Source organism: Micrasema longulum, unplaced genomic scaffold (genome assembly GCF_059751315.1).
Source record: "Micrasema longulum isolate JH-2025_06_02 unplaced genomic scaffold, ASM5975131v1 h1tg001345l, whole genome shotgun sequence".
NCBI lineage: Eukaryota > Metazoa > Arthropoda > Insecta > Trichoptera > Brachycentridae > Micrasema > Micrasema longulum.
The window spans coordinates 499735-512270 of record NW_028278531.1 but is presented as its reverse complement, the minus strand read 5'-3'; the positions used below and the strand labels follow the sequence as shown (position 1 = coordinate 512270).

The 12536-nt window shown below is 31.7% G+C and overlaps 1 protein-coding gene across 1 annotated transcript in view; it reads right to left on the bottom strand.

The window, feature by feature from the left end:
- The window catches only part of Gnf1 (germ line transcription factor 1), a 34025-nt gene extending 21752 nt beyond the window's left edge, over positions 1-12273 (bottom strand). Inside the window, exons 1-7 of the mRNA XM_088235242.1 lie at positions 12143-12273; positions 11597-11731; positions 9097-10168; positions 7583-7698; positions 5969-6097; positions 3830-4226; positions 1130-1265 (exon numbers count right to left, since the gene is read on the bottom strand). Of these exons, the coding sequence (XP_088091368.1) occupies positions 1130-1265; positions 3830-4226; positions 5969-6097; positions 7583-7698; positions 9097-10168; positions 11597-11731; positions 12143-12145 (1988 nt within the window). The 5' untranslated portion in view covers positions 12146-12273. The remainder of the gene's footprint in view (positions 1-1129; positions 1266-3829; positions 4227-5968; positions 6098-7582; positions 7699-9096; positions 10169-11596; positions 11732-12142) is intronic.
- Positions 12274-12536: the final 263 nt, after the last annotated feature.

Here is a 12536-nt window from a genome sequence, read left to right as displayed (position 1 = left end):
ATCCTTCCTCTGCCAGTTCCATGTTTCACATCCATACATAAGTGTTGGGACTAAAACTCCGTTGTGCACTGCCAGTTTAGCTTGACATATTTTTATTAGAAATTACTGCGCTTAGTGCTCCGTTCATTTTGTTGCCCGCATTCACTCTTCTTTCAACATCTTTTTCTACTCTTCCATCTCTTGAAAACATGCTTCCCAGATACACAAATTCTTCTACTTGCTCGAGACATTCGTTGTTTACATTTATAATGCAGTCAGTAACCTCACTATCCCTTTCAAATACCATCACTTATGACTTACTTTCGTTCATCGCCAATTCGCTCTCCAGGCATACATCATACATTCTAGAGACTACTTGCTGCTTACTAACAGAACTGCATCATCAGCATACAACAAGCAGCTTACTGAAAAATGATCCATTTTTGCTCCAATACCCATACATTCTATCTCTTTCATACAGTTGTTCATGTATAGATTAAACAACCATGGTGACATTACACATCCCCCAAGATGTACTTTTAATTACTTTTAATTACTTTTAACTACTTTTAATTACTTATATTATATATGTTAATAAAATCAATATATTGCTGCTCTTACTATAATGTGGCATTAATTTTGAAGATGTTTTTTAAATTGACCTAAATTTAAATTTACTGTCTTATATTTCACTTAAAGATTCTTCTCATCATTTCTTTGAATCCCTTAAAATAAATATGTGTTTATGTTTTTCCTTTTTTAAAAAAAAATTATTACTATTTTATTTTATTTTTACATCTGAGCATGTTTTTCATTCTTTATTTCCATTCTTAATTTTTAATTACTCTTACAAATTTTCTTCATTTTTAATATTATTTCCATTTGTAAATACTCACTACAAACTACAAACCTTAAAATATTTTTTTTTCACTTAAATTTTAATTTTTAAACAACTTTCATTTATGTTTTCTTTTTCCTTCTCTTTTTTATACTTTCATAATTAACCTTACATATAATTGCTTTTTAATATGGAAACTTCACTGGTCCATTAGAATTAAGTCTAATTGTGTAAAATATTAAACTTTGTAACTGTACTGTATGTTTCCTGAATAAAAGAAAATAAAAAATAAAAAAATAAAAAAGTACTTACTTATTAACATTACTAGAATCCCCATGTTGTCCTATGATCTGTTTAAGACTTATCGGTTTATACTTGTCGACCCAAGACAGGCTATTTGCATCTACGGGAGTAGGTTCGACTGCTTTCTTATCTTCATTTAAATCCACTATAAAAAATAAAGAAAGTGGTGTTTTTATTTGTTAATAGACTACTAAACTAAGCATAAAAAAATATTTTTTATGTACCGTATTATCAGCGCTTCAGTTAATATTTAAGAATCCAGGCAACTCGGAAGAATCTGTGCCATAAAGGACTTAATGTTTAATAAGTTGCCTGCAAAGATTGGGGATGCTGGGTCAATCGCATTGTCTTGTGGTTTTTGTTAAAAACCGACATCCATATAGTGGATTAAGTGTCATCGGAATGCGTCCGGATTAATTACGAATGTTTCGTTTTTAAAGTTATTTTTGCTTACTTGTTGAATCCGCCACTAAACTGAGCGGCTAGGCTGTTATTTAATTACCGTTGAATGAACGTTGAACGAAAGGATCAAACACCACTTAGCCTCTTTAATTGTAATACAACAATAATGATTACCAAATTACAACAGGGATGGAGAATACCTTAAATAAGGGAATATGGAAGTCTAGGCATTTACAGTGCTTATGACATTGGCTGAAAGTGGCCACTTTACACACTGTGTAACATTCACCATTTTCCCTATGTTTGAACATCCATATTTCATCAGTTTTTCCATTTGTTGATTTAAGTGAAGTTAAAGAGCTGAAACCTTTATTGTTGTGAAGAGATTCATCAGACTGAATTATTTCACATACTAGACAACGCCTGAAAACAATTTTTCAATTTTTAAACTTCTTCTTGGACCAGTTGGTTTCATTACAATATTTGAGTTTGTCCAAATGTTCGTAGACAAAAGACTCCCGAGGGGGAAAAATCCAGTCTTTTGTCCACGAACATTTGGACAAACTCAAATATTGTAATAATGATTACATTTATTTTGTCATGTGAAGTTAGGTTAGGTCAATAATTAATCCTTTACTTAACTTAATAAGTTAAATGAAAAATATTATTAAACTTAACCCAACCTGTACTAACCTAACCTGGCGACTTTTGGTTCAGCATTTTCCAAAGGGCTCGACCCTGATTTATGGGAGCGAAGTATGGATTTGGAAAAACAAAAGTAGGCTGGCCTCTTTAATTGTAATACAACAATAATGATTACCAAATTACAACAGGGATGGAGAATACCTTAAATAAGGGAATATGGAAGTCTAGGCATTTACAGTGCTTATGACATTGGCTGAAAGTGGCCACTTTACACACTGTGTAACATTCACCATTTTCCCTATGTTTGAACATCCATATTTCATCAGTTTTTCCATTTGTTGATTTAAGTGAAGTTAGAGAGCTGAAACCTTTATTGTTGTGAAGAGATTCATCAGACTGAATTATTTCACATACTAGACAACGCCTGAAAACAATTTTTCAATTTTTAAACTTCTTCTTGGACCAGTTGGTTTCATTACAATATTTGAGTTTGTCCAAATGTTCGTAGACCAAAGACTCCCGAGGGGGTGAAATCCAGTCTTTTGTCCACGAACATTTGGACAAACTCAAATATTGTAATAATGATTACATTTATTTTGTCATGTGAAGTTAGGTTAGGTCAATAATTAATCCTTTACTTAACTTAATAAGTTAAATGAAAAATATTATTAAACTTAACCCAACCTGTACTTACCTAACCTGGCGACTTTTGGTTCAGCATTTTCCAAAGGGCTCGACCCTGATTTATGGGAGCGAAGTATGGATTTGGAAAAACAGGGATAAAAGTAGGCTGAATGCTGTCGAAATCCGATCTCTCAGGCGAACGTGTGGTAAAACTATGTACGGTAGATGCACAAATGTTGAGATCCGTACATTATGTAAGGCTGAGATAAGCAATATCGACAAAATCGAGAAAGGAGCTCTGCGTTGGTTTGGACATGTAGAGCGAATGGACAGCGAAAGAACGGCTAAAAATATTTACAATGCGAATGCTGATGGATGCAGAAATAGAGGAAGATCAAGAAAGATACGGCGTGACCAAACCCAACAAATACTTAAGATGGATGAATGCAGAGGAAGCGAGATCCGTATGCAAAGATAGAGTGATGTGGTGTTGTATCATCTCTGCCTACCCTTACGGGGAAACGGTGTGATGATTTGTTTGTTTATATATTTGGATAATTTATATAGCGCCGTTTTTGTGAAAATCACCTCAAGGGCGCTGTACAATAAATAAATATCCCACCACGTCTTGCAGCTACAGAGTGCATAGACGGTTGGGATTCTTGTTCCTCGTCTCCAATTATGATATACAGGAGCTAGATTACAGCACGTCTTGCAGCTACAGAGCGCATAGACAATAAGAAATCTAGCCCCTATTTACATTTTTCGTTTGGCAATAAATTTTAGAGATTTAGTGATATTAAAAATAAAAAAACAAATTTATAAAAATAAAAGTTAGATAACAACAAGTCTTGCAGCTACCGAGCGCATGGACGGTTGAAATTCTAGACCTCATTGACTAAATTTGGATATTTCGTCGTTGATAACATTTATCTATTGAAGCTAGATTACTAATCGTCTTGCAGCTACAAAATGCACGGATATATATTTTTTGTACAACTGTTTAAAATAAATACATTGCATTACGTAAATAATTACCTTCAGGAGATTGCTTCTTGCTATTATCCTGTTTGTAAAATTGTGTACTTTTCAACGATTCAACTTCGGTTTTGTGAGTTTTAATTTTGTTTTTACTATCATTTGTTTGAGCATTCATTTTCATATCTTTCTTCTCAGCTGTATCTGATTTGCGCTGAGGACTGCGATCTATTTTCTTCTTCTTCTGATGGTCGTTGTCAACTTTGGCTGAAGGGGATTCTTTCCTCTTTCTATCCAGAGAAGGCTCCCTCTTGCATTTATTGTCATTCGGCTGTGGAGCGCTGCGCTTTCTAATCAGGTCTAAGAACTGATCTTCTGATATGACGGCAGTGCCTAATTTTTCAGCTTTGGCAATCTTAGCTGGACCCGCTTCTTCACCGCATATCAAATGAGTCACCTGAAGCGATAGAATTTATTATTACTAATATTAATTTATCGACCCCAACTGTGACAGCTTCATTATAAACATGAAATAAATTATATTATTATTTTATAAATTTTGTACTTGAAGCACTAACTTAATCTTAGAAATTAAAAAAGCGATTCATAATAACAAAAATTAATTGATAACCAAATAAACAATATTTATTTTTTATTTATTTTTTTTATTTTTTATTTTATCTTATCAGTATGCTGCCGATGAAACAACTGCCGTCCTTTTTTCTTGAAAGTATCGTAATATGAGCTGGATACGTTCGAATCTAGACAGAAGTGGACTAAAATAACTAACTAACTAGTTAGTTATGTTTGTCTAGATTACTTACACTTACACTTCTGTCTAGATTAAAATAACTAACTAACTAGTTAGTTAGTTAGTTATTTTAGTCCACTTCTGTCTAGATTCGAACGTATCCAGCTCACATTACGATACTTACAAGAAAAAAGGACGGCAGTTGTTTCATCGGCAGCATACTGATAAGATTAAATAAAAAATATAAAATATGCCTACGTCAAATCTAAAATATGTTATACATGCAACAAATATGGGAAACAGGAAGAAAAATGACATAACCAGACTACAATAACAGCAAAATAAAATACTAAGGCTAGTATATGACCTCCCTTATCTAACACCAATTAAATAAATCTTTGAAAAACAATTTAATGTGAATGATTTTTTTCAATTAGAATCTTCAAAATTTATTCATAAGTTAGCCACTGATATTATTGTAGACAAAGAACTAAAACTTTTAAAAGATTGTATTAAATATGGACATAATACAAGAATATCAGAGCAATATCACATACAACATTCCAAACAAGACAAGGACAATCGAGACTAAAAAATCAGGGACTGAAATTATACAATAAACTACCAGACAAAACTAAATAAAAGACTCAGATAAACTTTTCAAAAGGCGTAAAAAATTACATTATCAACAACAGATTATAAAAATAAATATTATTTTTGTAAAATGAATGTAAGGGTTAATAAATCAATTTTAAATATTTTTTTAAATGGGAAAAAAATCATTAGTTAAATAAACCTTGAAAAAAAAAGCTTGATTAGCTTTGAAACAAATCGGTGGAAAAAAAATATAAAAATTAGTAGTTAAAAACAAAGTTGTTTTATTTATTTTATTACATTTTTTTTACACAGTTTGGATACTCAAGAGTATTGTTGCTACAACAGCTGGTCTAAGAAGAAGTATAAAAATTGAAATATATTTTACTTCCATTTATAAAATTACTATAATGGACATAGGTTATTGTGATACGAGTGAACATAATTTTTGCTACCGTTCGTGTTTGTAATATGGTCAAGAGGATGATTGACAAAATCTAACAAAGGCCCTCTATATAATTTGCCAAACTCACAGTGAAAGAAGAAGAGTTAAATTAAAATAAAATCGATGTACATGAAATTGAAAATTTTAAAAGAGTAACTCGTTTAGTGACAAAAAACATTGCTTTTTTGCATAAGCAAAACCGATGGAAAGACCCAAGGTCTTAAAAACGGTTTCAGGTATGTGGAGGAAGTACTTACACTGTTAACAGGATATAAAAATTGTCAAATTGGTTTTTTCCTAAGTTTTCTATTTGAAAGAGTATTTATTATATCTGTATATTATTGAACGCAATTTGTTTGTCTGAATTAAACTCATTTTTAAAGTTTCGGGTATTAAGAAACCTCATTACCTTCCCAGTGAGAGTAGACTTCATCTCTCCACCGCATCTCTTAACGATCTCGGCCACGTCATCTCTCTCCAGGGAATCCAGTACTCCGGTTGCCAAGAATGCAAGGCCAGAGAGGCAAGTTGGAGTACCCTGATACAAAAGAAAAAAACTTTTTTGTATAATTTCAACAGAAGTTTCGCGTTTTACTTTATTTCAACATATTTTTTTTGCTTTCACGTACATATACTGTCACATAAACAAAAAAAATGTATGGGGGGTATACGAATAGTATGAGAAGAATGCTGGAAGAATGCTAATATGATAATGCTAATATTATTAATGTGTGTTAATAAGGTTTTGCTATATATTAAAAAAAGAAGCTATTTAAATATACTTTTTTTTAAGGGTCAAATGTTTGAAAACATAGATCAAATATCTCCGTTTGTTAACAATGAGGAACTTCAGAAAATTAGAGCATTAAATTGTACAGTAAAATTTCTTAAAAATGTACGAAAAAATAAAAATATATATTTTAATAAAAACGCACTACTTTGGATGACGTCACTGGTTCATATGAACCATCCGATGATATGAGAGCTTTGAAGGATATCCGATTAGGTCACCGTAAACAAACCAATCGGAAAAACTGTCAGAGAACAACCTCTGATGTCACACTCGGAGTTATTTTAGTAATACAAAACTTGAAAAAATCATAGCGCTGATAATACCATGTATAAAAATATAAAAAATTTGGCTTAGTTTGATATTCTATTTAAAAATAAAAAAAAGACACTGAACTTCCTCATTCTTTCAATTTGATTGGTCCATTTAAGTTGACAGTCTAACAGAAGTGAATAATCTTAAAGCTCTCACAAAAAACACATTGAATTTGTCTCAGATTAATAATGCGTAACCTAGAGAGACGCCCTATCACTATGTTTCAAAAAAATCAAGCGATGTTGGTTTGTAAGTTAGCAACCAATTGGTGCCCATTTTGTTTTATTTGACAACATAAACACAACGGTTCGATTGGATGCTTTTGTAGCTGTGCTTGGCTTTGTTTGTAAATAACTTGGATATTTACATTATAATATAAAAAAATCCACTACGGTGAATTGCAGTATGTTTGGTTGCAGCAGTAGGAGCGTCAAAGGTGTTAAAGGAGTCAGTTTTCACAAGTAATTGATTCCGAATATTTTCCGCTTGAGGGAGCTCGGGTTAAGTTCACTGGAAGAGCGGAGGCAGCGTGGTGACTTGATTGAAACATTCAAAATCTCAGTTGAGCAATATAATGAAAACAAGTTGAAATCAATGTTCACTATGAATGAAAACCGCCATCTCAGAGGTCATTCATTGAAACTAAACACTACCTCCTTCTAATCCAACCCCAAGAAGAACTTCCTGACAAACCGAGTTGTGGAAAAATGGAATGGCCTTCCGGAGAGAGTGATCATGCTAGTTCAGTTAATGTCAACTAGATGCTCACAGCAATTTACAATGTTAAATAACCATGTACACTTGATATACACGCATCAGCTTCATAGCTGCTAGTGTATTATTATTAATAATAATAATATTAATAATAACAATTTGAAAAAAAAACCTTGTTTATTTATTTCAATGAACAAAAATTACCTCAGGTATTTCTTTAGATCCAAGATGTTTGGGTCCACTCCGGTTCAAATAGTTTTTATACAGTACTGAAGAAAACCTTTTTCTTTCTTGCCGTTCCTCTTCCGTTAATTCTGACACTAAAAAAGCGCATCATGTCATTAATCAATATTCATTGAACAGTACTTCCTTTAGATCCAATCCCAGAAAGAACTTGAAATGTTCAGTTTTAAAAACCACAAAAATTCACAATGTTTCATATTGTATTATAGTATGTGTATTGTTTTCTTGATTGTTTAAATTGTTTTATATATATTAATATATTACGACAGAGATGAAGAACATTAAAGAGATTATAAATATTTTAGAGAAAGGAATATAGAAATCTAGGCATCTACGGCAGTGATGAGCACTCCGGCTTTGGTGTGGAACAAATATTATGTTTTAAAAAAATATCTACTCGAGCCTCTTTAAACAATTCCAAATAATAACTTTCTCTCTAATATATCTCTTCAATTATTTTATCTGTTGGTATTTGTGAAGTTTTTTATTTAATGCACAAAATACACCATTTCATCATAGAGCACAATTGTATTTTTTTGTGTCCCGACTTGTTAGAAAATTCCGTGTTAAGTCGGGACTCTTCTATATATAAAACAAAAACACAAATAATCAAAACAATATAAATAATAAAAATTTATGCGTGTCAAAAAATGGAATGCAGAAAAGTTATATAATAATACATGGCAATATGTTATTAACAATTTATAGTAATATTATAATTCAATTCAATAATTAATTGATAGTGAAAATAAATACAAAATAATACAATGAAGTAATAATTGTAACACATCTACATATATGGTAGAATATGTAATTAAATAAACATAATAATAAAGTTAAAATATATATTTACAAATAATTATGCATCACTATTAAGTTTATTCAAAGATGATAAACATATATACGTATATGGATAATAATGAAGACAGCTAAAAAGCTAAAACCTTTATTAATTGCGGGTGAGATTCATCTGGTTCAATTATTTCAAAAATAAACTAGGCTGGTCATAAGCCCTATAGATGCCTAGACTTCTATATTTCCTTCTCTAAAATGTTCTTCATCTCTGTTGTATTATGTTAATATTAACAGCTCCCCAGGGAGTTGAATCCAGTCCTCGTAAAAATTTGGACAGACTCAAAACATTGTTTTAATGTGGATGTTTAAATTTAGGCAGAATGTAAATGTTACAGTGGATAAAGTGACTACTTAAACCAACCAACGACATATCATAAGCCCCGTAAATGCGTAGACTTAAATATTCCCATCCCGAAAATGTTCCCCCTGTCTGTGGCAATAAATTTCAATAATAATTTACTTAAAAAAATTGCAATTTAAATTCTGTTTTAAAAACTAAACAATCATTAAAATACGTACTGGAGATTTAATACTTTACTGGGTATTTGAGAATGTAATATTTTAAGAATTAAAAAAATAACAATAACAAAGGCATCGGAAAAAATAACATATAGGATTACCTGATGTGTCACAGATTTTTCTTTTTCTCGACTTGGACTGTGATTTCGGAGTATTTACGCTGTGATCATCAGAATCCCGCGCAGGAGAAGAAAATCCTTCCGCTACTGAATCATTCAATCCTGCATCTTCAGCTTTACTGTCATCATCATTGACAAAGACCGAGAAATCTTTATCGTTTTTAGAAAGCAACTTCTTTTGATCGAGTCTTGATAATTTGGAAGACTTTGGTTTTGAAGAATCAGTATCTTTATTTGGAGTTTTAAATTCTGTTTTGATCCTTTCTGATGTACCATTTCTATCAGATTGTTTGATTGGCGATTTTGAATCATTTTTTGTTAACAATATTTTATCTTTACTGCTCGATTTTTTTTGTGAATCTTTTTTATCGCCACTTTTGTCTTTGCAATCATTTTTATCTTTTTCTCTACTTTTATTTTCAATCTTTTCCTCTTTAACGTGAATATCTTTGCTGTCTTTTTTAGTTTTTTCATTACTTTTGTGTTCAGTACTTTTTTCTTTACTATGAGTGTCTTTGCGATCTTTTTTAGCTTTTTCGCTACTTTTGCGTTCAATATTTTCCTCTTTAATATGAGCGTCTTTGCTTTCTTTTTTACCTGTACTACTGTGGGTGTCACCTTTAGATTTGTCATAATTTTTTTTTGAGTTTTGTGATCCATCATTAGATTTAGGAGATTTTGTTTCAATTGAATGTTTGTTAGTGGATTTAAAACTTGTATCAGCAGTATTAGTTTCTTCATCTAATTGAATAAGGGTTTTTTCGAAATCTTTATCGTCGTGTACACCTACTTCTGTGGTTATTTTTGTCTCTTTAGTTTTTGAATCATTAATTTTGTTGTTGTTCAAAGGAGTTCTATTTACTGGAGTTTTTCCAAACACATCAACAGCTTTTATTTCTTTCAATGCTGGTTTTTTTATGTCTTTTGATTTTTCTTTGGGTGACTTTGCTGGGCTTTTTGAAGACTGTGAAGAATGATTTGGTTTTGTAGTTTTTGGTTTGAAATTATCTTCATCAGAGTCAGAAGATATACAGCGTTTTTTCTTCTTCTTTTCCTGAATAAAAAAATATTAATACAAACATTACGGTGCTGCCTAGTCATTACCACATGCAAAAAATGAGAGATTTTAATTCGGAAAAATGAAATATTCATATGCAATTGATTAGATTATTTATAGTTGAAGTCAAAAGTGATACTTTTTAAAATCTAATTGCTAAACACATGAAAAAACCATTAGCTCATGCTTGTAACGCGGGCGAAAGAACCGCCTTTACTAATTAATATACTCACATAAAATGATTTTTTTTTTTCTATTACAATCTACTTTTACATATTTAGTTAATCATTAAAACTGTAACTTTCCATAAAGAGACTGGCTCTTGTGCTTGGAGAGTAACTTACACTGTTATAGTTATTCAGTAATTTGAAGTTGTATGATTTCAAATATACATGCGAATAAAATTAAAAAATTATACAAACGATTATTATATTTTTAAAAACGTATTCCTATAAGTGCATGTCTGTAACTAAGAAGAGCTTCGCAATTGCGCCGTTAGACGTAGTTTGACATTTACAAAAAATAATATTTGATTAGAATATTTATTGTTTCAAGCTTTGTTTATCACTCATGAAAATATACACAATCCTTTTTACAATTTTTATCTGAAAGATTTTTACACGCTTTCATGACACAAGCAGGCATTTTAGTTTCGATTCTAAACATCACGCCTAGCTGGCTAGCATGACTGAGCGTTTGGGCATGAGTTTGCAAGCAAGCGTCATAATTTTTAAGAGATCAGGGTATGCCTATGTGTATTAATATGTCAAATTATGTCGAATATGCATTTAAAAAAATAAATTAATGGCATGTCACCTTAGCAATAATAAGTGAAGAGGTAAATGCACTGGAAACTATGGTAAAAGAATTATACAAAGCCTCTAGAAAGATCGGTCTGGAAATTAATATGGACAAAACTGAGATTTTGAGTCCAATACCTAGCAACATATGTATCGGAAGTAAAACTATCAGTGCTGTTGACGAGTACATTTACCTTGGGCACAAAATAAAATTGGGAAAATGTGATAAAACGGCGTCTTCTTGAGAGATCGAATAAGGAATGAGGAGATAAGACGCCGTACAAAGGTGACCGATATCGCAGAAAGAGTGGGAAGACAAAAATTGCAGTGGGCGGGTCATGTGGCGAGACAAGAACTCGTTAGGTGGACCCCCAGAGTACTAAACTGGAGACCCTACGAAAGTAAAAGGAAAGTAGGGAGACCACAGAGGAGATGAAATGATGACGTCGTCGAACTCGCGGGCCATGGATGGAAACAGAGTGCCCAAGACAGAAAAACAGAAAAATTTGGAAGAGGCTTATATCCAGCAGTGGAGAGAAACGGGCTGGTAAAAAGGAGAAGAAGTCATTTTAAAGGTGTTTTGCCAAAGTTTACAACTAGTGGATTATTTAAGTTGATGTAAAACCTTCTGTTTTGATTGTACGGCAGGAGATTGAGGAATAACATCTTCTTCATCGTCACTGATAATCAAAACTCTCTTTTTCTCTTTTACAGGCGGAGCTGCGGCGGATTTCTTAGTAGGAAAATATGATCTGATATCCTGAAAATAAATAAATAAACTATTTAAGTATTTATTGGCTTATTTAAGTACTGCGAGTACCTACAAAAATACCAGTACTTATGTATCTCTATTGTTGGAGGATTTTTCAGTATAATTTTAATACATCACAATACCAACTCAGTTTATTTGGTGATTTTTTTATATTTCTATGAGTAAATTCGAGCGTAAAAAGACGTTCTGTGTACAAATGGAAGCAGAAGAATCATGATCATCAACAGATACGAACAATTTTGCAATAAATAGGTTTATTTGTAATGTTAATCATCAATTTAATTCAACAAAATAGAAGATGCGCATTACTTTGACAGAAACAATTTGTGGTTAAGAGAATTCGAATGAAAATAATATGAGAAATATGGAGAATTCAAACAAAATATGAATAAACCTTACCATTTATTGTGTTCAATTTCAAAATTGGATAATTTTGAAAGACAAATTGTGATAAATTGTTCAGATCGGTTCGAATACCATTACTGTCAAAGTCAAGGCAGACAGCCCGCGAAAAATGGCTAGTCTATGGTACTTTTGAATCTATTTTACAAACCATTTTTTTTTTAATCTGATGAGCTGGTTACTTTTTAACTAGCCAGTAAAAAGTGGTACCACACCATGTTTTTTTGTTTCTTTATCTTTTTCACATTTCTCGTTTGTTCCGAAGTTAAAAAAGCTGTTTTCTTCTGACCCCTGTAGGACGTGGGTCCCTTGATCTTCCCCTTCATGATACATTTATCGCCTCTCAAAGCATAGTCAAAATATAAAATGTGTTTCCTAAATTAATTTAATA